The sequence below is a fragment of the Gavialis gangeticus genome, unplaced genomic scaffold (assembly GCF_001723915.1).
Source record: "Gavialis gangeticus isolate Ggan-Ray unplaced genomic scaffold, GavGan_comp1, whole genome shotgun sequence".
In the NCBI taxonomy this organism is placed as follows: Eukaryota; Metazoa; Chordata; order Crocodylia; family Gavialidae; genus Gavialis; species Gavialis gangeticus.
Window position 1 is genome coordinate 40,374,468 of NW_017728994.1, and position 24,989 is coordinate 40,399,456.

Consider the following 24,989-nt stretch of genomic DNA (forward strand, 5'->3'; position numbering starts at 1 on the left):
CTAAGGAGCAAATGTGTAACCAAGTAAAATTCAGGGTAGATTACTTAGTTTTAATCACATCATGCATCCACACCAAGAAGCCTTGGTAAAACTTCTGATTAAACTTAGATAAGTAAATAGATGCATATTTCCTCAGTTGAAGCACATGGCCTTTTCAATTGTGAGGTAGTGCTGTCTTGGTTGAACAAGCAATGTCACCTTCTAAAAAAAATAATTCCTAACTTCATATATTACCACTGTTAAAACCAGCAGTTTGGGGTTTTTTCCTCCCCAAACTTCTTGAAATTATAGGCTATAAAATGCTATAATTTTCTAGCATCCTTCGTCTTGTCTATCATTTTCTAAATGCCTTTCACATAATCAACTTATACCTTAAACTCTTTCAGATAAGATTTCAAGTAAAATAAACATTTTGGAGATTGTAAGTTCCACTGTGTCCTTTTGGAAGATATTGAACTTTTCTTTAATTAAAACAGCTTCTAACTCAGCCACAAAAATATTTTGAACAACATGAAATGTTATAAGACCGATCCCACAGATTGAAGGGAGGTCCCATAAAAGTTTAGGAATATGGTACAGGCTCCACATGAAGCTTTTATTACTATGTCTTCTGTTATTTTCCAATGGCTGCTGTTGTGCAAGTACCTGGGAATCAATTTATTATCATCACACACTAGTACTGTGTTAATTGCTGCTCTAAAATGTGCCAAGCAGCCAGGTCACCGTGTAAGCATATAAAATAGGTGGCAAAGAGTTTGTGTGAGGAATTCTTGAGGCTGTGCATTTCTTGTATCATTTCTTAAATCATACCCTCAACAACAAGCATCACAGATTTTTTCTGAGAAATTATGAAAGAGTTTTTACCTGCTCTGAATACATATGGGAATCTTTTTTTCTGCCAGTATAGCCTTAAGCTTAGTTTGAAGGGGTCTGGATCTATGAGTGAAATCTGGCTTAAAAGATTTAATTGCTGCAATTGTTTTACTGAGACCTGGATTTGTCTCTGAACTACCTTTGGAAACAATACTTTGTACATTCAAATAAGCATTTATATTAATTAATGTGACTTACACAGTTATGCAATATTTATTGTGTAATCAAAACCATATGTCCTCCATATGTGGTTGATTCTATGCACGTATACATAAGCCTCTCTCCCACTTTATCTTTGAGCAACAGCTGAGCACAGGGGAAGGTCCCTATAGGAACTCAATACCTGAGCAAGGCAGAGCTGACGAACCCAGAAGGTAATGTGTGCAGAACCCACTAGAGAATGAAAGCATAATTTCTTTCCCATGAGATAATTCTCATAGATCTTTAATTTTAAACAATCTCATTGTGTACAACTGGAATGGAACCTTTGGATTTCTATTTTGGGATTAAGAAAGTCAACAAATGGCCCAACTAGGTATGAACTACCTAGAGAAAAAATTGAGAAGCTGCATATATCTATTAATTTAGAATCCTGTTATAATTTTTCAGAGATGGGGGTGGAAAATGTTCCAGTGCTTTATTTTTCCATAGGAAATTTTCCATTTCTAAAAATTCATTGTTTCATAAAATCATTAGTAACAATGAATCGATACCAATACAATATTAGCCAAGTTTGGCAGTTTCAAAGCTGGCCAAGGTTGTGGACGACACTAAGTTATGGGGGAGCATGGTCATGCCAGAAGATAGGCTGCAGATACAGGTGGACCTAGACAGGCTGGAGGGTTGGGTGGACCGGAACCAGATAAAGTTCAAACACTCAGAAGTGTAAGGTGCTCCATCTGGGGGCAAACAATCCCCAACATACCTACAGGTTCAGCGGTGACAATTTGACTTGCACCATGGCCGAAAGGGACCTAAGGGCAATCATCGACCATTGCATGAACATGAGCCGGCAGTGCAATGCTGTGGCAAGCAGGGAAAACAACACACTGGCATGAATGAATTAACCATCGTATCTCATGCAAAACTCAGGAAGTTTTGCATGAGATACAAAGTACTCTGCACTGGTGAGATCTCAGCTGGAGTACTGCATCCAGTTCTGGGCACTGCACTTCAACAAGGATGTGGAAAAACTTGAGAAGGTCCAGAGAAGAGCCACCCGTATGATCAGGGATTTGCAAGACAAGCCACATGAGGAAAGGCTGAGGGACTTGGGTCTCTTCAGCCTACGGAAGAGAACGCTGAGAGGGGCCTTGGTAGTGGCTTACTGCTACTTTGGGGAGTCCATCAAGAACTTGGTGCACAGCTGTTCACCAGGGCACCCATGGGGAAGAGCAGGAGCAATGGATACAAACTCCTGGAAGGCTGCTTCAGGGTGTCCAGACTGTGGAATAAACTCTTTCCAGTGGTGGTGCAGTCACCTACTCTGGAAATCTTCAAAAGGAGTCTGGACAGTCACCTTGCTGGGGTCACTGACCCCAGTTGTCTTTTCCTGCCTAGTGCAGGAGGACTGGACCTGATGATCTACAAGGTCCCTTCCAGCCCCTAACTAATCTATGAAAGTTGTAATTAATGTTTTTCAGGTGATTATCCCTAGGAAGTGTGTGAGAGTACATATATGTTTATTGATTTGTAAACAGGAGGGTAAATACACTCACATAATAATCTAAACCAAAAATCAAGGTATGAATTCACCTAATTACCTGTGCAGGTCAAATCAAAACCAAATGAATGCACTGCCAAGCTTGTTTCTATTTCTCAAAATCTCTTGCTTCTGGAGAACCAGTCAGAAGCACAATTAGTGAAGAAGATGCAGTGTGATGGTAAGTTGCTTTTGCCCATAGATACATTGGTAAAACCATCCTTTAGCAAAAGAGAATGTGGTTCAAGTAGTTCTGAATCAGATTTTCCTCAATCTGATTCTGAAATTGAACTAATAAGAAGTGCAAGTGATTCTACAGCTAGTGACAGTGAAACAGGTGCCACCATGACCTCAGTGGAAGAGAGTTAAGCTCTGCTGAAGTAGATAAGTGGACAACCACAGTATATCATGCACAGTTCTTTGGGTGTGCTAAAATTAGTGTCTCAACAGTTTTCAGTGCCTTCATTTTTTTTCCCTTAAATTTAAACAAACAATGTAAGGGAAGTACATGCTATTGTTTATTGACTTTATATTTTTACAAGTAATCCAATAAAAATAATTTCTTTTCACATAAAGCTTTGAATTTGTTTGAATATAAAGTATTAACCACATTAAGTGCGCTGTATTTAATTTTTTTCCTAATTAAATATTTCAGTTCAAATACTTATGGCTTTTGGGGCACAAAATTAACATAGTGGTAATTTTTTATTTTTTGTTTACTAAATATAAGTCAAATAAACACACTAAATCAGATCATGCTCTATTTGGGGCATTGGAAAAATTTCCAGAAAATGTTCCCAAAATTTTCTGGAAAACCCACATCTCTGCAATTTTTGTACATTGTTTTTACTGCATTGCTTTCAGTTAGCTACTTTCCTTGAACACAAGAAGGGTAGCTCTTATTCTGAACAGTTTATTAACCCCTAATCACCCAGTTACTTCTAGAGTCCATGCATGTGTAATTACCTTTTGTCAGGTACAATTTGCCTGATAAACATGTCAGAACACTTGCTGCTTAGTCTGTTTCAACAGATAAATGCTGTCTTTCCACAGCCTTGGGGCGTAATTAACGCAGAAAAAAGGCAGTTATAAAAACACACAGAAGCTGATTCACTAAGGCAGGAGTTCACAGCATGCAGCCAGCCAAGGCCTATTTCTTGGCCTGCTATGCTTGCATGAATGCTTATTGAGTTCCAACCTGCTGTGACAGGGCAACACTGAAGAACTGTGATGTAAGGTAGATTTCCACACGACTTTTGGAATGAAGTGGAATGATGCCTACTTGAAAAAAAATGAAAGTGAAGCATCAGATAGTTATAGTGATAGAACTCTACAGATAGAGTGCTACAAATGACAAAGAATGAAAGAAAGAACAAATGAATGAAGCAACGAAAGAAAGAAAGTGAACTTAGCTAAATTGTTTGCGTTACCTTGGAGTGCTACGAGGAATACAAACTAAAAAGGAGAAAGAGAAGCAGCAGAGGAAAACCAACTGAATTAAAAACAACAACAACAACAACAACAACAACAAAGCTGTGACATTCTGGGTAAAATAACCAAGATGCATCAGATCTCTGTAGATTCTGATTTCTGCCCAGTGGTGTTTGTGAGTTGTACCCATGCACTATGGGGAATGTAGAAAGAAATCCCTACCTGACCTCTGGATAACCCAAACAGGAGATTAGCCCATTTCCAAGCAAAGCAGGTTGTCACACTGTTAGGCCAATTGCTTCTATTGACACTTTGCATAAACATCTTACACAGAGTGATCAGAAAGGACTGTTATGCCATTAAGGTTTCTTTTTATTTTTTTATACCTAAGCCTTATAGAATAAAGGCCTTTCTGAGTCAGGGATAACAAAAGGGTCAAAAGGTCACAAACATTCTTTTAAGCAGATACCAATCTGGGAAGTTAAAATTAATCCAAAAGTACAAATTAGACACTTGAGACAAAATTTTGGCATTCTCATCTTACTTTAACTTCACATTAATACTTCAAAATTACAGCAATATGTATTTTATTTACTTTGAAATACTGAAAATGTTTATCTTCAACTTAAGAAATATAAAGTTGTTTAATTTTCTTTGCCAGCCAGTAATCTACACAGATTTAATTATTACCATTAAAATCCTCATGAATAGTGTTAAAAAGATATTTTTTGCCTTGAAATGATTGAGTTCCATGCTCTCTCCTGCATACTTCACCTATAATTTACACAGCATGTAGTCTGCATTACACACAACTAAATATTTTATATTTTCCTTTTTTTTGTTTTCACTTTGATCAGAGTTGGAAACAATCTCCTTTTAATAGCATAAAAACCACCTGCTGGGCATTGCAGACTACAGCTAATTAGTAAATTCTTTGAAATTTAGATATAATAGTTTGTGACCTTCTTAATTAAAAAAAAAAAGCAAAGCCTAGAAGCTTGGGTGAATTCTTCTAGGAAAATGAATGGTGCTAAGCATATGCAATTATCAGCTACAGAAATACCATGAGCTACAGACATACTACATACATACTTTTTTACATAGGAATGCTTGACTTTTAATACAAAACAAAACATATAATTTTTAAAAATATTTATTTTTTAAGTAGTTCACAGAAAGGCAGCCAGGATATTAATGTATTATGAAATATCCATATTATAGTGATAGTAGAGATGTTACCAAAGAATGTAGCCCCATCATGCCATGTACTAGAAAATGCACATGCAACATTCCTGCCCCCAAAAAAGAGTTCCCAAAGAACTTGCATTCTACTGGACAGCACATCAAGAAGTTGCAAACTTAACAGGAAACACGTCATCCATCAACACAACAAAGATCCCCGGGGAGTAGATGATGACACTAGCCATTCTGCAATCAAATTCTATGTAGTATTGATTAAAGATCAGAACATAAACATGAAGGAAGAATTTTGTTACAAGCAATCACTTGCCCCATGAACATGCACACAAGTTAGTCTACAATTCAAAATTTTCACATATTTTGAGCCAATTTTTTGTCTTAATTTATTAGAATAGTTTGCTGAAGTAAACTGGACTGTTTGTACAAGGGAAGCAAGATTTACCTATAAGTGTTTCACTGCATGTTGTGGTAAAAAGTCTCCTAAATGTTTATGAGAATACAGTGGTTCTCCCCTTTTTTGCACCAGGACCTATTTGTAAACATCAGTGGCCAGTCCCGACCCACTGCCCCTCACTCCTGACCAGCATTCCCTCTAAGCTGCGTGGTGTGCGTGGCTGCACAGGCACGCCTGGCCACACAGCATAAGCGTGCCTGTGCAGGAACACTACTCCCAACCTGCTATCCCCTGCTCTCAGGACCCAGCCAGTGTATGAGGCAGGGCATGGGTGTGTGGGGTGGGGGGGCCCAAGCAGCCCCTTGCAGGCTGGAACTCTGCCAGCATGTAAGGCAAAGCCACAGTTTCCCATGTTTTTCTCCTTTAAAGGAGAATACATTTTTAAAGTTTGTTCACAACCCTTTCATATATTCTTGGAACCCACTTTTGAGTCGCAACCCATGAGTTGAGAAATGTTGTTCTAGGTCATATACAACCTACTTAAGTATAATGTCACACTTCATGACAGAACCAGAACTTTCCCATGGAACTGCAGTCTGACTGGACTCTAAACTAAGGTAAAACTTGTCTTCTTGTAACATATTTGCATGGTGCCTAACACAGTATGATTCAATTAGCTATTAGATAAAAGTGCCAAAAAAAGACCCACTGAAGTGACCAGTCTATACAGATGCTGCAAAAGCCAGGTCAAACTAATGCACTGCCTCTTCAGGGCATGTGCTGGGCTCAACGCAGGAGCATGCCGAGTTAAAAGTACAGCACGTTTCACCCCCCATCCATCTGCAAGGTTCTTAATTTTGGCTTATAGGTTCATCCACACAAATATAACAAAAGCAACAGTGATATTAAACCACAGCTGCTTTCTTTTTAGTCTTTGATTATACCGTGTAAATAAGCACATGTCAAGGTATCATAGACACATGTACTCTCATTTATTAGAGCAATATTTAATAAAATATATTTACAAAATTATAAGAACCCCACAAAAATAACTTCTAGAATGGAACTTCAAATGGGAATCAAAGGAAGCAGAATTGAAAACAGATCACCATACTTTACTCCAGACAAGCTTTTCCTGCTTACGAAGGAACATGAAGATTGTTTAAGTACAGATATGCAAATTTAAACTGCTAAGAACAAGCACAAAAGTTGGCTAACTAGAATAACACAAGCACCAAACAGCTGCAATTATCACTTCATCTGCTGGAGTTCTTCACTGCTGACAAATGTCTTGTTAGCCAGGTTAGCAAGTCTGCCTGCCACTTGCCAAAATATTTTTTTTTATTTACTCCTGGTGACTTATTTTGTGAATGTGTGAATTTCAGAATCCCCCCTACTGATCACATACCTGGAATAACACACATTAGTATAGTATTTCAAAGTGTAAACTGAGCTCTTGATCTGTGAATGTCTTTATAGTTTACACTATCCTTTTCCTGGACTGCTCATTGTCTAACAAATACATTTTCAAAGTGGTATTTCAGGAGTTAGCTATGCAATTCCCACTAGTGTCAATGGGAGTCGCAGGCTAAATTCCTGGGCACTGCTTTGAAAACTGACTCCAAGATTTTCCAGAGAAGGGCAGTTTGTGTTAGAAAGGGAATGTCTTGAATTTCATCTTTAGAGCACTGCACTTAAACTTGATGGTTTTAAAAAACTTACAAATTTGGAAATCATGCTGATATATAGGAGCATGTTTAAACCTTTAAAATAATGAAACTTTACTTTTTTCCATTTAAATAATTACATCTGTTTCAAATTTATGCTTAGAAGTGAAGATAGTAGTTGACAACATCTTCAGTGTTGGGATATAATCTTTAACACATTTGTAAGTGTAAAATATGTAAAGCTGGAGGTTATGACAGCTAAGCCAGCAGCAATTATTGTTATGCTAAGAAAAAGACAAAAGTTATTTGGGTTCAAACTAATTCTTTACAACCAAAATTTTCCCAAAGGGTAGAATATTTTCCTAATGGACCTTGAGGTATGTTCTGAGAATGTTCTTGTTATATCCAGCAGCGAACTTAAATATACCTCTAATACTTCGGCACTTAAAATGAATTTAGGTCTGTCTACAAAAAATATGCGTATTGTTGGAGTTGCATGAACAAGTTAGTTGGTGATAGCATAACCAGAAAAACGTTCGGACAACAGTTTTTAAGGTGAAATAGTAACTGCTGCACGTATGAATAGGTAGGCCATGTACAACATACAATATAGCAATAGGAATACAAATACAAAGAAGATTTATTTAATTACAGTGTAAATAATCTTTATAATAAAGTGCTTCTTTCTCATAATTAAAGAATAAACTGGATTAGTAGCAAAAGAACTGTCTTTTGAGTTTAGAAACAGACAAGAGTTTCAAAAGCAGAAGTCTGGCAGACAGTCAGTCTAGAGGGCAGGGGTTCTAGCCAAATTGTTCCTGCATAGCCTGTACACGAAGTCCCTTCAGACAAAGCCAAAAACTATGTCAATTGTAAGATTTGGGGGGGATTTGAAATGGTTTATTATGCAACCTTCAGGTCATTCACAAATTTCTTGAGCTTCAGATACAAAGGTGTCCTCTCTCAAGAAGCGTGCAAAGGATTACATGTACAGCCCTACAAAACAGAATTTGTCTCTTTTTTGCATAATGCTTTGAAAATCCAATTCTCATAATTAAAATTGTGGAGCAACATTAATATTGGTTATAACAGGGTTAAAAATCAAATGGACATTTTTACTGTTTTCAATAGGAATTTTTAACATGCTGTACTTTTAATCTGCAGGTTGAAATTTATCGTATTACGTCTGATGTGGTCAGCAAACTTTTACCAAAATGGATTTTAAAGTTTCAATTACATTTTGTATATTTTTAAAACTATATCATATTCAAAACAGGCTTAATTTTAAACAGAAGAACTGATGACTTTGATAGTAATTGTCTGTACATTATTTTTGGAGTAGCATAGCAGGATAAATACAGAAATGAAACCATTAGGCAGAAAAAGAAAGGACAACCACTAACATCTGTCATCATTAGGAAAAAAGACTCACTTGGCTTGAGCATCTCTATAGGCTACAGACATTACATCTGGCATGACAACTAATGAAAGAAAATAAGGGTGGACTAAACTTTGCCAGGTGACACTGTAAACAATAACCTTAATGAGTTGGGAATTCAGTGACATGAGACTGAAGTCATTTTTCAACTATTCTACAGTAAGACGATGAAGATTCAAATCAAACTATAACAGTTGCATCTAAGAAGAGCAGTGACACTGCACTGGTTTTGTAAATACAGCCATATTAGACTGAGAGCCCAGACAAAGAGCAAGGCATGGGCCATCTCTCTACCCACCTGCACATTAGATGCCTTGTACTACCTTAGCCTAGTAGGTTCCTAGGAAACTGCTCTGATGGTTTCCCTCTTAAAACCAGGTCTCGGTGTGGGTCACTGATGATGATATTCTAATACTCTACGGTGATCAGATTATATGTAGATTCTTTTAGGCCAGCGGTTCTCAACATTTTTAAACCCATGGCACATCCCTCATTAGACTGAAGACACACCGCAGAAAATGCCAGATCTTAAGCTTTCAATTCTTTTTTGACTATGGGAAAATAATAGAGCAATTCTTCTGAAAGGCCACAACAGGTTAGAAAGTTTTTGACATTATAGATTCCTATATAAAATTTCTGAGTTTATTCTGTGAATAAGCTGTACTGTTTGCACATCTAACAGTGCTAATAGTGCATGGCATCACACAGCATCCTTAAAAGCATCTCATAGCACCATGGTTGAGATCACTCTTTTAGGCATTTTCTGTAAGGAACTCCTGACTATTAGAATATCTTGTGCTCTGACCTCCACCAAATGCAGTGACCTCTGGGATAGGCTGCAAAGTGTATCTGTTTCTGCAAAGGTTAATTGGGGTTCTGTCTCAGTGAAGGCACATAATTAATTTGGAGGATAAGTCTTTTTATTTACTCATTTTTGGATCTATAAAGGGCTCCTATTTAATTTTTAATATTTGAGCAGCAGCCAAAATGTAAATCTAAATAAAAAGAATAATGTGAAGAGTCACAGTAAAGTATAGAGAATAACTCAGTATTTGGGATTTCTGTCTGAGATGACCATCACAGCCTCCAACATCTGACACAACAGTTAGTAACCACTGAGAATAAAGTATGTTTCTTAACTCCTTGATGTTTCTTTTCCCTGAAGCTGTGCTCCATGAGCCATATTGTCCACATACAGTGGACATAAAGTTTATAAAGCTCACTTGTGGCATAGTAGTGCCTGTAAACATATTCACGAAAACGAAAATACATGTAATAAATTGACTAAGTGTAAAAAATAGCACTAAAAAGATTCCTTCAATCAAACAACTGAAACCTCACCACTTCAACCCAGCGTCTGGATTAAACTAGTAAAGAGGGCAGATCTTGATCTTACTTGGTTTGAAACAAATTTGGGATCCATCAAGCCAAGAGCTGGGAAAGCAAGCTCCTTGAAAATACCTTGCAGGTAGCCTTACACCAATACAGCTCTCTAGCAACTGTCAAAAGTGTCCCAGCTGATTTTAACTGCTGAGCTGAGGAAACATACAGAGTCAAAACATAAGAGTCTTATATGTCAGAATCTGGTAGCTGGACTTTTACTCAGAAACAAATAAGAAGCCAGTGCTACTTATAACACAGAGATGAAATAAACTCAACATTACATGCATCTCTGAGTAAGCAGATGGTTATTTTTTCAGGAGCTTGCTCATCAAAAAACATGTTATAGAAATCCAGGGATCACTTATCTTAGTGGCAGGTGAAATCACATCCATTGGACAAAACTATATTAGATCTGGGACCACTGGGAAAGCAAATCACTTCTGTAGGAAAGTCAAAATATGGAGGTATAGGGAAAGCTACATCACTGGTCCAAGTATAAATATGCATCTATTGCAGTAATCTCTCAATTTCCTCCCCAGCTACCTAAGTCTTTTTCTACACTGTGAAACTATTACATGGCACTGAGAAACATTTTAGCAAGCTCTAAGGTCCTTGACAAAATCTTGATTCTTAACTAATCAAATTGTTATTATTCAAGATTATAAATCTAATATTTTGGGTATAAATTGGGATTTTTGTCAGCTTTTTCAAAAATAGTCTGGATACCTGTCACATAGCCCTTCATTCTGTGGTCCTGAACTAACCAGCAAATTCTAGAAAAAGTTCCTGCTCAATGCATTGAGTCCAGTGGCATTTCTTTTCAGAAAATAACTATTTTTCAATAAGAATTTTGCCTGTAAATGTTAAAGGTCCCCCATCCTTTGCCTCCCTTGAAAACATCCACTTCCCACTACTTCTGATATGACAAGCATCTTGCTAAAAGAATATTTTGTCTGAATTTTTATTTACTTTCAAAGTTGAGAAAAAAAGGAATATGTAGTTTTGTAATGATTGCCCTAACTCCTAATATCTAACCCAAGGAGATCAAAATTGGGAGCTTTAAGTAACAAAGCAATGAAGGTAAATGTCTGCAGTGATTTGAAAAACGTCTTCCTCCGATTTGTTTTACCTGCCACTTTGAAATGTTATCTGTTTCTGGTAAGTAATCCTGTGCTAGATTCTTGTGCTTCTTAAATGCATATTATTCTCACCCTTTATTGACTGACTACATCTATTATCACATGTAAGCAGTGTTAATCCTCTAGTAATTAACACTCTTATTAAAGTAATTTGAACTCAGGGAAGTTTAACTCTGTCTTTACTTAATTAAATTATTGGGAATGTTTTAGACTGCCTTTGAGTTTTTGGTTTGCTTTTCAGTATCTTGTGCATGTAAACCACATTTGTGAAATAGGTACCAAGTCTTTTATGCTTCCTCAATGTTTATAATTTTGTATTACTTAAAAAAGCAACTTTTGGTGCCCTTCAACAATGATGCCTTAAAGGAGTGCTAAAGGAAATCATACTTTCATTTAAACTTCAGGATGGAAGTATTCACAAAGAACACCATATATCTATATCTATCTCATGAGTAGCAACACAAAGCAATATAGATAGCTAGATAGTTATTGATATGAACACTTCTTTTAGTATGACTCACCTAAACACAGCTCGAGTCTCCAATAAGATTAACTAGAAAATATATTGTTCTGGTGTTAAAGAAGTTAACTTTCAAAATTAAATGGTTTTGTATGTTTGTTTGTGTGCTTTTTCCTTCAAGAATAAACTGCTTGTTTGTCCCACACTTGCAAAGTTTACGCTCAAGTGAACTGACTGGCATCTCCAAGACAGTCAAAAATTAGCTTTCCATTACTGTTCCTCTGGAAATGCCAAACTGCAGAATGTAACAGTTTTGGGGAGAGTACAGGACTAGCTTCTTCATCCAACATGAACTACTAGCTATGCAGTTCAGACAAACTGGAAAAGAATAATGCTGATATGCAGTAAAGAATTAGGCACTTTTCCTACATCCCATGTGCCAAAATCATTCTGAAAATTCTCTTTCATCTTGAGCAACAAATAATGCAGTCTCTTTTTACTTAACTCTTATTTTTAAAATATTCACATTTCTCAAGACGCATCGAAAGTGGTAATAGAGAAAAGAAAAAGAACAAAGACAACAGTAATAGAACTGTAAGTAGGGACAGGAACAAAAATTTTCCTGAGTCTTTATCTCTTTCCTCACAAATCTTCATGTCTTTCTCCATCTTTCATAGCAGCTTCCACTTACATCTTGACAATATTACTCTTTTTCTTTAACTGTTTTTTTTCTCTCCCTATCCTCTCCACCCTATTAGAATGAAGCAAATTTTGTTTTCAGTGGTAGGTCTCTGATGGCAGTGGTTCAAAGAACCCAGGATTATGTTGTATTTGCATCATGGTAGCACCAAAAGATCCGAAATAGGATCAGAATAATATGTGAAGACATATTCCCTTCCCCAGAGACGTCATAATCAAAGCATAGGTTAGTTATTTGTACTAAAGGTATTAACTGCATATCTTATATGCACATGATAGCTTTTACAGTCCTGTTATATTTTGTCAACTTTATGTTTTTGAAGGCTCTAGCCTATGTAAACCAATTGTATGCCTGTTACTGCTTTCATCATCTCCTCCAACAAATGATGTTGCTCTCAAACAAAAATTAATACCTGACTTCCTAGTGTGAAAGAATTCCTTTGATTTCAGTGGGCTTTGCATTATATCAGAACATTTATGAGACTACCAAGGTAACAAAAAGACAAATACAGTTTCTACAAAAACAGCTGTAGTAAAGACAACCCCCACCAAACACTGTTGATTACAATTCTTGTTGTATGCATGTTCTAAAAGTTACCTGTGATTCACGGATAGTTTAGAGAAAGATGGAATTTGAATGTATTGGTTTATGTAATTAAAATACAAAGTGTAAATTTATTTTGGTTACACTATTACTTCCGTTATTTATAAAAAAAGAAATAAGACTTCAAATATAATACCAGATTAAATCAAGATTAGAAGACTGGATCAAGCAATTTGGGCTCTATTTTTGTATGCTACACTGGGACTGTGGTTCCTATGCTCTCTGATAACACAAAAATAGCAACTCTGAGGAACAGAAATGCTATTTTTCTTACCAGATAATTTCCTATTAGCAGTTTTTCTCTGCTTTGATTCTTAATGGGTCATGCATATCTTCTCTGGAATCTGGAGGCAGTCCACCACGGTTGTTGAAGGCTCCAGAATTCAGCTCTGATCTTTACCTCAGGCCACAAAAATAATTCTTCCAAAGCTGTGGGAACAACTGCCCCATAACTGATGACTAGCATTAACAGAATAACCTGATGTAACATAACTAACTTTAAAACAATTATATGCAAGTCCAAGTTTCCCTATAGATATTCTGGGAAGTTACCCAGGGGAGCTGAATGCCAGTATCCTATGCTCCAAAGAAAAGGATCATATAAGAAGCCTGAGTTTGGGAGTATGTTCAAGTATCCTGGAACTAGTGACTAGATCCTACTCAGACCCTCTTGGCCTGTGGTAGCCAGTGACTGAGTTCCCAATCCACTGTACGGGTCACTCCTTGTCTTCAGTCACTGAATCTTGGAATATAACAATACATATTGTCATTTCCCCCACCCTCCTGTTATTTATTATCACTTGTAATATCCTGCCCAGTCTTAGAACACAAGTTGTTTGGTACAAGGATGCTTCCTTTCTATTCGCTAAAAGGCTGAGCCCAGTAAGCACTATATAAATGATAAGAATCATTCTTTCGGAACTTTCTTTAACTAGAATACCTAACAAACAATCAGCATTTTCTTGTTCCACTCCCACTCATTGGTGCATCCTCACTCACCGCACTCTTCTGGTCACCCCTCCTCCAACAGTGCTGGACCAGATGCCTGCTAATGCTCATCGCATGGGCCTGGTCCCCCTCCCCATGCATGATCTGGACTCACCTTCAGTGCCCCATGTGACACTGTACTACCCCACCCTGCCCCCTGAGGCAAGGGCAGGAAGTGGTAGCTAGAGAAGGGAGGGGGAGCCCAGAGACTCCGGATTCTGTTGCAGCTGGAGTGATGGGAGGAATGGGAGCCAGGTGAGACCTTGGGAGCTGCCTGCAGACTGCCAGTTGAACAGCCCTGAGCTAAGAGATGAAGAAGTGGTTGAAGTTAAAATGGAGACAAGTGTTGGCTGCCAGAGGGAAACACAAGTCTGGCTAAAGATGCACAGCCATCATCAGGTCAGATCAATCTGTAACTTAGAAGTGTTCCTTAATACCAGCATTACTCAGCTGCCTTACATCTTACAGTTTGCACTTGCCGTCTATCCTTAAGCCTCCCAAACGAACATGTCATTGTCATCCTACTATTGTTTAAGAGACCATTAAAACCATTCTTGTTTATGATCTAGACATCCAGGGAAAGGCTTTGTAAGCCATGATAGCGGAGAAAAAGAAAAATACTTACATCATGTACATTCATATCAGTAGCATACTGACAAATCACACTTTTTCAGGGGGATAAATAAATGAGAGTTCCTAAAAGTCCTAGCATCAGGAACTTCTCCAGACTAACCTGCATAATGTTTATAATACTTCTAAGGTATTGTAAATATTATACCCATGTCTTGGAAATATATGCATTTCTTCTTATGAACTCCAAGGCCTGGTACAGGAGGTTAGTAATAGGAATCTGAATTCCATGAAGAGCACCAATGTAACCGGGGACCCTTGAAGGTGCCTTTAAAAATATCAATACCCAAACTTGTTATCAACTAACAGGTAACAAGCGAGGACTGCAAGTTTCCAGGTAACGGTGGCAACATATTAGTATGCTGCCTCTCCAGCTCAGGGGTAAACAAAAGAGTAAGTAACAGCCCCCTAATGAAATGCCCTTTGTCATTCTCAAGTTTTGAAGTCCTCAACCACTACCACATGCTTGTTTCTCAAGCCTAGAAATGGTGCTGCACATCTGAGAGTAATCTTTGGGAGACTTCCCCCCACAGCCTAGTTTGGAAAGCAGTAACTCATAGTGAAGTAAAAGTCGTCTGTGGATACTGTATGCCAGTCACTTTTACATAAATCCTCTCATGTAGAAAAGTCCTGGGTCTGCCCAAGCATGCAGTTAATATAGGAATGGTTATTCTGGAGTAGCTATTCCAGAACATCTATATGTGTAGATAAACCCTCAGAACAAGTACACATGGAAGGCATTATTTCTCTCATTTACCTTACCTTGGAAACATAAAGTACAACATAGAAAGAGTAAAAGAATATAAACATTAGAAGAAAATACACACAATATTTTCTCCTTGGGAGAATAAGGCAGAAATGAAGAGAAACAGAACTAAAAACGAAATGTGACAAACTGTCATACTGTTTAATGAACCTCTGGAAGGTGCTCAGATGCCATATAGAGAATAGAACAAGAACAAGAATAGATTTAATTTTTTGTCAGCTTGCTTGTGGAAAAATCCTGATCCCTAGAAAGCATGATCTTTTCTTTTTGGGGGTGGGGAAGATGGAAGGAAGGGGGTAGTGTTTATAAAGACATGACCAGAGTAGACGGATATAGCTTACAAAAAGAGGCAATGTAATGTAAAAGCCACACTGAAAAGTGGCTTCCCTTTAGTAGCTCTTTTACCTCACCTAGCACGTTTTTGCAAGAAGGTCCCAATTCTCCTGACTGCAGCTCTCATTATCTCAACTATTTCTCTTTTTAGCAGCTCTTCTACATTTGTGCAAGGGATGCCATAGTAGAAAAGAGGGAACTGGGCTTCCAGGGCGAGAACTGGGACATTGCTGGCAATGGGAGATGGGGGACAGAACCTGTTAAAAGGAAACCACTTAATGTGGCTGTTTCAACAAGCTACCTGCCTAACTCCCATCCCTAGGGACCATCAAAGTGTAGTTTTCCCTCTGGCTTTTCAAAAGCTGGTTCCTTAGGTTATAACCAAAATGCTCTAATACTACACTGCCCCCTTGTTAATCTTACACATTGTCCTGATATGACACAGAGGGAGTAAGCTGTTGTTGAGATAACTGGCTTCCATTAGCAAGCATGTGATTGGCAGGACGATAAAGTCTTTTCCCTCACAGGTCAGCTACTCTTTAAAAAGAGGGCAATCCTGCTGATCCATCTTTTAGCTACAGTCTCTCACTGAGTCCCAATTCTCCTGCCTTTTAGCTTTGATATGGTTCAAGCTTTCCCCCTTGTATCAGCCCCTACCTGTCATCAACTCCTCTGTACCAAACAGCAAATATCAGGAGTTTGACCTCAGGGCACAGTCCGGGTGGGCAGGTAAAACCTGACCACTGGACCTACTTCCTTATCTTTCATATCCTGCAATTCATGAAGAAGTATCAGATTCAAACTAAAAAACAGAAGCATGACCTTTCATAAGAACTTTCTGAAAAAGGCTCTGTTGCCTTTCTAAGTATTCTTGAAAAGAACTGTCATCCACCTTATTAAGAGAGAAATAGATCACAAATAAGGAAGAAGGAAAATAGTGCCAAGTCCTTACTAAAAGGTAAATATCATTTTAAATTAATACTTGTATCTCTAAGAGTTTCTGGTGAGACACAAACCATACTGTGGAAGAAAACAATCAAAATACTTCTATAATCTTTCTACGCCTACTAGTTATATCACAAGCTATTGAAGCTACTTGCCTAAAATTTTATTCTTTATAAAAATATCTGAAATTTACCAGATTCCTACCATCTGCAGAAGAAAGGCATCACACACATTGTGAAGACAATTCTATGCAAAAGTTGCTAGCTAAAATTATCATGTATAAGCAGTACTATAGCCATTTGTCTAGCATATTCAACAGCTGGCACTTAAACGTAAAATATTATTTATTTCCCTATTAAGTACATGCACACCTCATTCTCTTGTACAGCTGGAAATCACTTCCCCCCCCATAAACAAGTATGGGGTTTTCAAGGATTTATAGCATTTAGAAGAAATTGCAAAGAGATTGTGTTACAACTAGACAATCCCTAAATCTCTCTTTCCTTCAATTAATTTATTTATTGTAGTACAGAGGGAAAGATATTTAATCATTCATATAATTTAAAATAGGATAAATAAATAGGATAAAAAGCCAACACAGGATTGTTAGTATTTTAGATTCGAAGGAGAATTCTTTTTTTGCACACTGAATTGCAGTCACTCCTATGCTTCTGCTTATGGAAATCACAGATCCATTGTACAACTTTTAACAGCTGCTATAGGCCTCATCTTTTCTCACTTCCTCCAGATTTAAACGGTGTAACTTCAATGATTGCAACAGTGTCATTCCAAATTTATACATACTTAAGCTTAGAACTGGTACCATACCTTTCAACTTTAATACTGAAAGGCATATTACAATGCTATCATTTTTTAATTAGATTGAGCGACTGAAAAACTCCCTGCAAAATAATTTTACAATGGGATTTTTCCATTTTGGGGTGTTTACTCATTGCATTGTTTGGCGAAACCCATCTAGAAGTGAAAACACCAGTATGCAAATAAGCTGAAATGGAATTTTTCCTACATTTCTTTTTTCCAGCTGACTTGTAGCATGGAATATTGCTGAATAACATTGCCCAAAGCCTTGGCATGCTTAAGCTAGTTCTATTTATATTTGCTTAACTATTAATTTCACAACTCAGGCAACACTTTTACCAGTATTTATAACTATGAAAAAAGTAAAAGACATAGAAATCCTTTTTAAAAAAAGCTTATTTCAGGTAATGAAACTTGATGAACTGTTAATGCTGGGCTCAGTAGAATAACATAAAGAGAAAAGAAAACAAATGAGTAAGTGAAGATAAAACAGTGTATAACAATTTAGAACAGGTAGTAGGGAAGAATATGATGTCCAGTTGAAAGTGTAGGGCATATATTAATGGAGAGAATACACTTGTTCAAAAAAGGATCAGGCTAGAACACAGGGCTAATATGCCTATTCTTGCAAAAAAAAGTATCATGGCATCTTGACAGGCTGTCAGGATCTCAAGTTGAACACTTTATCTATGACACTTCCAGTAGCAGAGTGCCCCCTTACATCATGCTGGGGAAATAGTTTGATACTAACTCATAGGGAAGAGTGTCACTAATCCCACCACTCTGAATAACTGCTGGTTTTCAAAATTAAACTACCAAGACTTCTATAAACATGAAAGGTCCTTGAATTTAACAACGCTGGTGTTGACCAAAAGGGGAAATTAGTAGGATACGAAAAACAACAAAAGTCTTACTTGTCTGAGGTCGATGAAAGCTAACTGCAGGGTGTCTCCCTGGAATCCTGGCACAGGCTCAGAGCTAGCGAACACTGTAAGTAAAGGTTAGAAACATTATGGATGCAGAATATATTTTTAAAAAATTAACAGCAATTCAACTGTTAATTACAAATGTGAGTTACTGAAAAGGATAAAAATTTAATGATTTTGACAGAAATAAAGAGATTATAACTTTTATTTTGCACTGATCAAAACCTTTGCTATCATTTTAAAGTCCTATAATCTTTAAGTACACCCCATTTAGAAGGTTTATTCCACCTATAGTTCTAAAACAGTAATAATGCTGCAATCTTGTTTGCTGACGACTTTACATTTTTGTCCTGAGGTGAGAATGATTACAGAAATATTTTGAAACTATACCAATTCCATGGCTGTCAACATATTTTTAAACATCTGCTTTTGTTGTAGCATCTGCTCTATAAAAATCCCACCTCTAGCCAAACAGTAATAAAAGACAGACACTTAGGTGGGAGTTAGCTTAATGTGCAGACAACAGGTGGAAAATTCTAACTGCCACAATCAGAGAAGAGCTGGAATGTCTGTTCATGCCTTTTAACAAGCTTATTGATAATGGAATTCTGCTCTTTAAAAAGGCCAAAATAGGTTGTCAAAATTGGAAGGCTGAAGTATGTCCAAAATGCAAAAAACAGTAGCACATATATTATAAGAGCTAGCTGCATTATTGCAGTAAGCTATGCAACTACTGACATTCGTTAGTTATTTTAAAATCAACCAGATTTTATGACTGTAGATTCCCATGACCCAGATGTGAATTTTGTGAATGGTTATTTTTATTACCATTTACAATAAAGTTAGTAGACCTAGAAAAGAAAGCAGAAAATATGCACAACTCATTTTACAGATTTAAGCTGTCTGATAAATAACTGTAGTAAAAGCTTTAGAAAATAATTTAAGAATCCACAAATGAACCCATAATCATGGGAATTCAGGGTGAATGACATAAGCTGATTACAACTGTCCCAGCAAAGAAGCCAAACCCTACAGGGAGAAGTAAGCTGCAGCCACTGCCAGCAGTGCCCCAAAGATAGCTGCTATTTAAACACTACTTCCCCTTGTTATGGTGGCTTGTAAGCACAATGCCCCAGCACTTCCTTCCTTTCTTCAAGAGCACCAGATGGGGCATTGCCTTCAAAAGATTTCCCCTCCAGGAATAGCCATTTAAGATGGCTTCAGGTTAAGGCACCAGCAGCCACTGTCACCAAGGGACCAGCTGATTCTTTCTTCATTCCTTTATGTAACTAGGGCTTGCAGAACACAAGAACCCAGTAAGTCATCCCCTGAGTTGCATAGGGGCAGAAAACAGAGGAAGTCTTTTGTAGCCAAAGTGCCCCAAAGCATCTGCACCATGTGGTGTGTTGTTCAAAGAGAGACTGATATTTGGATGTGGAGAGTATGGGAAAAAAGGAATAAATGAATAATTAGCTTAGGTAATGATGAGGTGGCATCATCATTGTCCCAGACCATCAGGACATGAGTCATATATGAGACACCTTCTTGTGCCTGAGTCACATATGAGCCACCTTCTTGAGCTCAGTACTGGCAGGGACCAGACTGACCTTCTCACAGTGACAAGGAGAATGAGAGAATTACAGCTACACTGTGGGCCTCTTGGCTCCGCTTAGGTACCGAGAGGGGACCCAGCAGCTGAAGGAGCTGTGGGCAAAACTTTTTTTAAAAAAGAAACTACAAATATAGGCTAGAAGTTGGGACTCACCAATCGTATAAAGGGTAAAAAAAACCCCAAACAAACCCAAAACAAACAAGCACACTATACATAAAATAAATAATAGAAAGCTATCAGGTCACTATATACATATTTATTTGTGTACCTTAACATGGTCACTTCCTGGCTTCTGAGTGAGTGCCTTTTTGTAACCTTGTACATAGTTTGTACTACTGTTTTTATTTACAGAAGTAAACATGTTTTAATTGGAAAAATGAATAAAAATAATGTTTCACCCTGTTCATATCTTTGCTATGTGGCAGCAGAATGAACTGCACTGCTCAGTACGTTCAAAGTCCCCTGCCTCATTTCAGACCTTCACTATACTGTATGGGGAGAAATAGGACTACATTCTTGCACATGCTTATTGTGCAGATGGAGGTAGTAGTCCTCCATCCCAAAATACCTTCACAGAATAATCCATGAACTTTCTTTTGTACATGTGCACAGAACCAAATGAAAGCAGACTGAAACAAGTCCCACCACAAAATCCAGCATGCAAGCACAAAGCAGATTTCAAAAGAACCAGTATAACTGTCATTTATAACTTTCTGTCCAGTCACATAAGGGCACATGTTGACATTATCTTCCCACCAACATTTCAACTTTCTGCATCTGGCACTGCTATACTCGAGCTGCTCGAGCAACCGAATAAACAATAATAAAGTTAAAGCAACTGTGGCCATACTTTTTTTTTTATCCATGCAACACTGTTTAAGTCTCCTTTCCTTGTTCTTATCTCTGCATGTTCTGTAGCAATACAAGTGTAGTAAAACAGCTCTAACTTTACTCCTGTTCCATTCAGGGTCAAAGTTAGGCCAGTTTATGTAGGCTGTATCACTACAAGATCATACAGATTTAAGAGTTACCATGAAACAGCTTAAGTAAATAGCAGCTCCCCTTTCAGCTAAAACGCACATCAGTCCATTACCTCAGACAGACAAGACACTCCAAAAATGAGGTTTTAAAGAAAAAGAATTTCCTTAATTGAAATACTTTTAAAAATGTATAAAACAATGCTGCCTGCACAATGGTTGACTTGTGCAAGCACTAGGAACTGCCAGGATATGAAATCATTCACTACCTCCCTAAAAAAAGGCCATAAACCAGTGGTGCTCAAGCTTCTGGCCCTGCAGGGCAGAAGAATGACAAGGGGCTTGTCTGTGGACTGGATCAAACCCCACACACCAAGATCAGACCCCATGCTGCCTTTGGCCAGCCCCATGCACCAGGATCCGGCCCTGGGGCCCAGTGCTGTCTGTGCATGCTAGAATAAGCCCCTGGGCCCCCATGTGCTATGTTCAAGCCTTGGTGGCCCACATTGCCCCAGCTTAGCCCTGAGTGCTAGGATCAGGCTCTGGGCTTGGTACCATCCCTTCTTAGGCCCCCACATGCAGGAATTGTGCCATCCTCACCTGAAGCTGTGTGCCTGGCTCAGGTCCTGGGGCCTGATGCCACCTTCACCTGGCCCCACACTGGGACTGGGCTCTCATACCACAACTCCTCCTGGATCCAGAAAATTGGCAGCAGAGGAACAACTGCCAACACATTTTCAGACCCACAGGCAGCCTCACAGGGTTGATGACATGGCATAGGGGACTGGAAGTAGCCCCTGGGCTGGATGTTGAGCACCCCTGCTGTTACCCATTACTATCTTCCATGACTGCCTGGGACTGCCATTTCCCCAAGGGCTGGGACTGCAATTTAGGCCTGCGTGGTTATCAGCAATGGTGTTTATACTCATGAGAATGTCATCTTAGACTAGGAAGTGCTTCAGCAATTCACCAGAGAGAACACCTCAGAAATCAAATAAATGGACTGGGAAATTAAGACATTTGCTTCACAGTGGTTGGCAGCTCCATGGTAGAGATCATTTAATGTGACCCCCCCCAACCAGGAGATTATATATGCACTTACACACATGCAGGCTTGTAAAAGATATAACTATGGTGAGGATGAAAGACTCTCTAAATCCTCAACGAAAGGGGAGATCCCCAAGTTACTGAAGGTGGAACAGGAAGCCCTCAGCACTGTTCCTGAAAGAAGTGGCAAAAATATGATTCCATATAACTTCCTGTTTTCTGTACCATGAATAGACAGTTTGCCCCTTCTAGCTTCACAGGACACTTCCAATCTGAGGCATGCAGTAACTCTCACAGGCAGTACCGTAGCAATGAAGTTTGGCACTGGGGTCAAAGCCCACAGTGGCAGCCCACCCTTGCCCTGCACAAAGATCCGGGGGGGGGCATGTGCCCCCCCCCGACTTACCCGGTAGTGCATGCAGTGGCAGGAACTGCCCTCCCCCTATCTCCGTGCCCCATGAAATGAGCCACTTGTGGTTCTGTCCTGTGGCCCACCCAACTGGGTAGCACCTGTTGATGCCCCTTCGCTTTGGGCCCAGGGCGGTCGTCCCACTCGCCGCCCCCCTTACTGCTTACAGGTCAAGCTTCTGGCCCCACAGGGCAGAAGAATGACAAGATATACAGCAGCAATTGAACTGATAGAGAACTGGAAATCGTGCATTAGCGTCAAATGGAAAGATTTTGTTTAGCTGGTTTCACTTTCTGTGGTAGAATAGATCAACTTGCCACAGAACAAGAATCTACACACTTTCTGTAGCCCATCAAAGGATATCCTCATGAATATATTCTACTGTAATTAAATACTACAATTTTAAAGTACAAATTGCCAAAGTAGCAAAATAAAGAAGACGTACAGCGAGAAGCATTCAGTATTAAAATAAAGTATTACTTTCTGCATGAGCTTCCACGTTCTTCACTCCCAATTTCATTATATAAAGTAATATAGTAACTTACTATAATAGTGTATTACCTCAGATGGTAAAAGCAAATATTCTTGATGGATGACTAAGATGCCGTTAATTTCGTTATTACAACTTTATGAACTGAAGGCCAAAACAGCCCATCCTAGTACTTTGCTTGCAGTAAGAATCAGACAAATAAATTATTTTATTTTAGGTTTACATTAAACTTCTGTAACAATTTTATGAAGATACTTAAATGTTATATAATGCTGCACATAAATTTAAATGGACTTAAATTAACAACCTGTATTAACATTACCAATGCATCTATTGTAGAAGAATCATTCCAGATGCTTTGTCTTATTTTTTATTTCAGATTAAAATATTGATTTGGTTTCAGCCTGAGAGTGATTTCTTTAAGCTTAGAAAAAATAATTTAACCATTTGACAGTATGTGCAGAGTGAAAAATACAAAGATTTGCCATCATATAAACATGCTGCTTTTAAAAAAGAAATAAAAACCCCTAAAATTCCTCAGCTGTTTGGCATAGAAACTTGAAACCTGGCAGAAAAATAAGTTGCTAATACGTATTATGGGGTTCTGTTAAAAAATTGGCTGCGTTAAATGAAGATAGAAAATATATTTTATACATGGAAACTGCTTTTGCAAACAAATTTCCCAGGATTCTATTGACACTATACACTCATGTATATGTAAAAAGAATAAAAATTCTATTTTTAGGCATACACAGAATAGGCTCCTGGAGAGTAAGTATACACAATATACCAGACCTCTGCTTCATTCATTAAACAAATGTACATCAGTCAAAAACCAGCTCTTGCACTTCAAGAAGCTTAGGACCAAAATAAAAATAGTGATCACGCAATTAAAGGCTGCCTGAACTCTGCCTTTTTCTGTTTTGAAAACTTTTTCTTCTTTTCACTAACTTTTGTATACAAAATATATTTGTTTGTTTACTGATTTGATAAATATTAAATATACATTAAAACAATTGTTCGGATAACTTAGGACAAAGAACATATCTGTTATAATGGAATTTAAGATCTCTGTAACTGTATATAGGGAGAGTAATTAGCCTTTCTGCATTTCGAGAGTTAAAATGCAGGTCTATATTTTATTCGAAAAATAAAGTATCTATTTATGATTCCTAAGTATCCTATGTAACCATGGGATCATATCCATGACTGTTTCAATGTATGTGACTCAAAATTCATTATTTACTTGGAGAACACGGATGCTCGGTTTACAGCTAAGTGGAATAAACTGAAATTTAGGTGTGTCCAGAAGGTCAAAAGTTAATTGAGCGCAGTGTAGCTAGTGAAGCTGTAAATTTATGTTAAACTCAGAATAGGCAGATTTGAGGCTAAATCTTAGTGCAAATCATGTTAGCATCACAGAGCCATTAGCCACTTAGTAGCACTGCTGGACTCTCCAGCTGTTCAAATACACCCTGAGGTGGGTGGGAGGCTTTTTCTGAGGCAGCAACCTAACACTGAAGTGACTACCACACCCCTGCCCCCACTCTTAATGTAGAATCCATGACTTCCCCTTATATCCAAGACAGCTTTACACAACCACAATAGGCAGAAAAAGAGGAAGCTCTGTATAGAACTGTTTTGGAAGACATAATGGATCCTGCTTGCATTAATGTCCTGATCTCCCAAGCAGTTTCAACAGTTCTAAAACCCTCTTTTATGGACTGGGTGAAAATCCCTTCCATACTAGGCCAGACTGGCCTCAGGGTCAGTCAGGCGAATGTACAGATGGGCTAGGAGGCCTGCTAAACCCCATCTCTTACTGCCATTTAATCCTGCCTCAGGATTTACCTATTTTTTTAAAAACTGATCACAGCAAAATTGTTTGTAACTTTCAAGTCACCATTATTTCTAAGTCAGTTACTATTTCATTAAAAAATCCTGGATGTCAACATATTCAAAACTGCACTGTGTTTTAAGTTAAAGCTCTACATCCCCCTTACTGCGCAGATCCTGGGCTTTAACAATTGTGGCAACCATAAAATCTGTTTGTAATTC

The 24,989-nt window shown here is 38.1% G+C and overlaps 1 protein-coding gene across 4 annotated transcripts in view; it reads right to left on the reverse strand.

Annotated features, from left to right (window-relative positions):
* EXOC6 (exocyst complex component 6) overlaps positions 1-24,989 on the reverse strand; it is a 207,258-nt gene that overhangs the window by 19,077 nt on the left and 163,192 nt on the right. For all 4 annotated transcript variants that reach the window (XM_019502629.1, XM_019502630.1, XM_019502628.1 and 1 more), the window contains one exon: positions 18,385-18,458. In XM_019502629.1, coding sequence (XP_019358174.1) covers positions 18,385-18,458 — 74 coding nt within the window. The remainder of the gene's footprint in view (positions 1-18,384; positions 18,459-24,989) is intronic.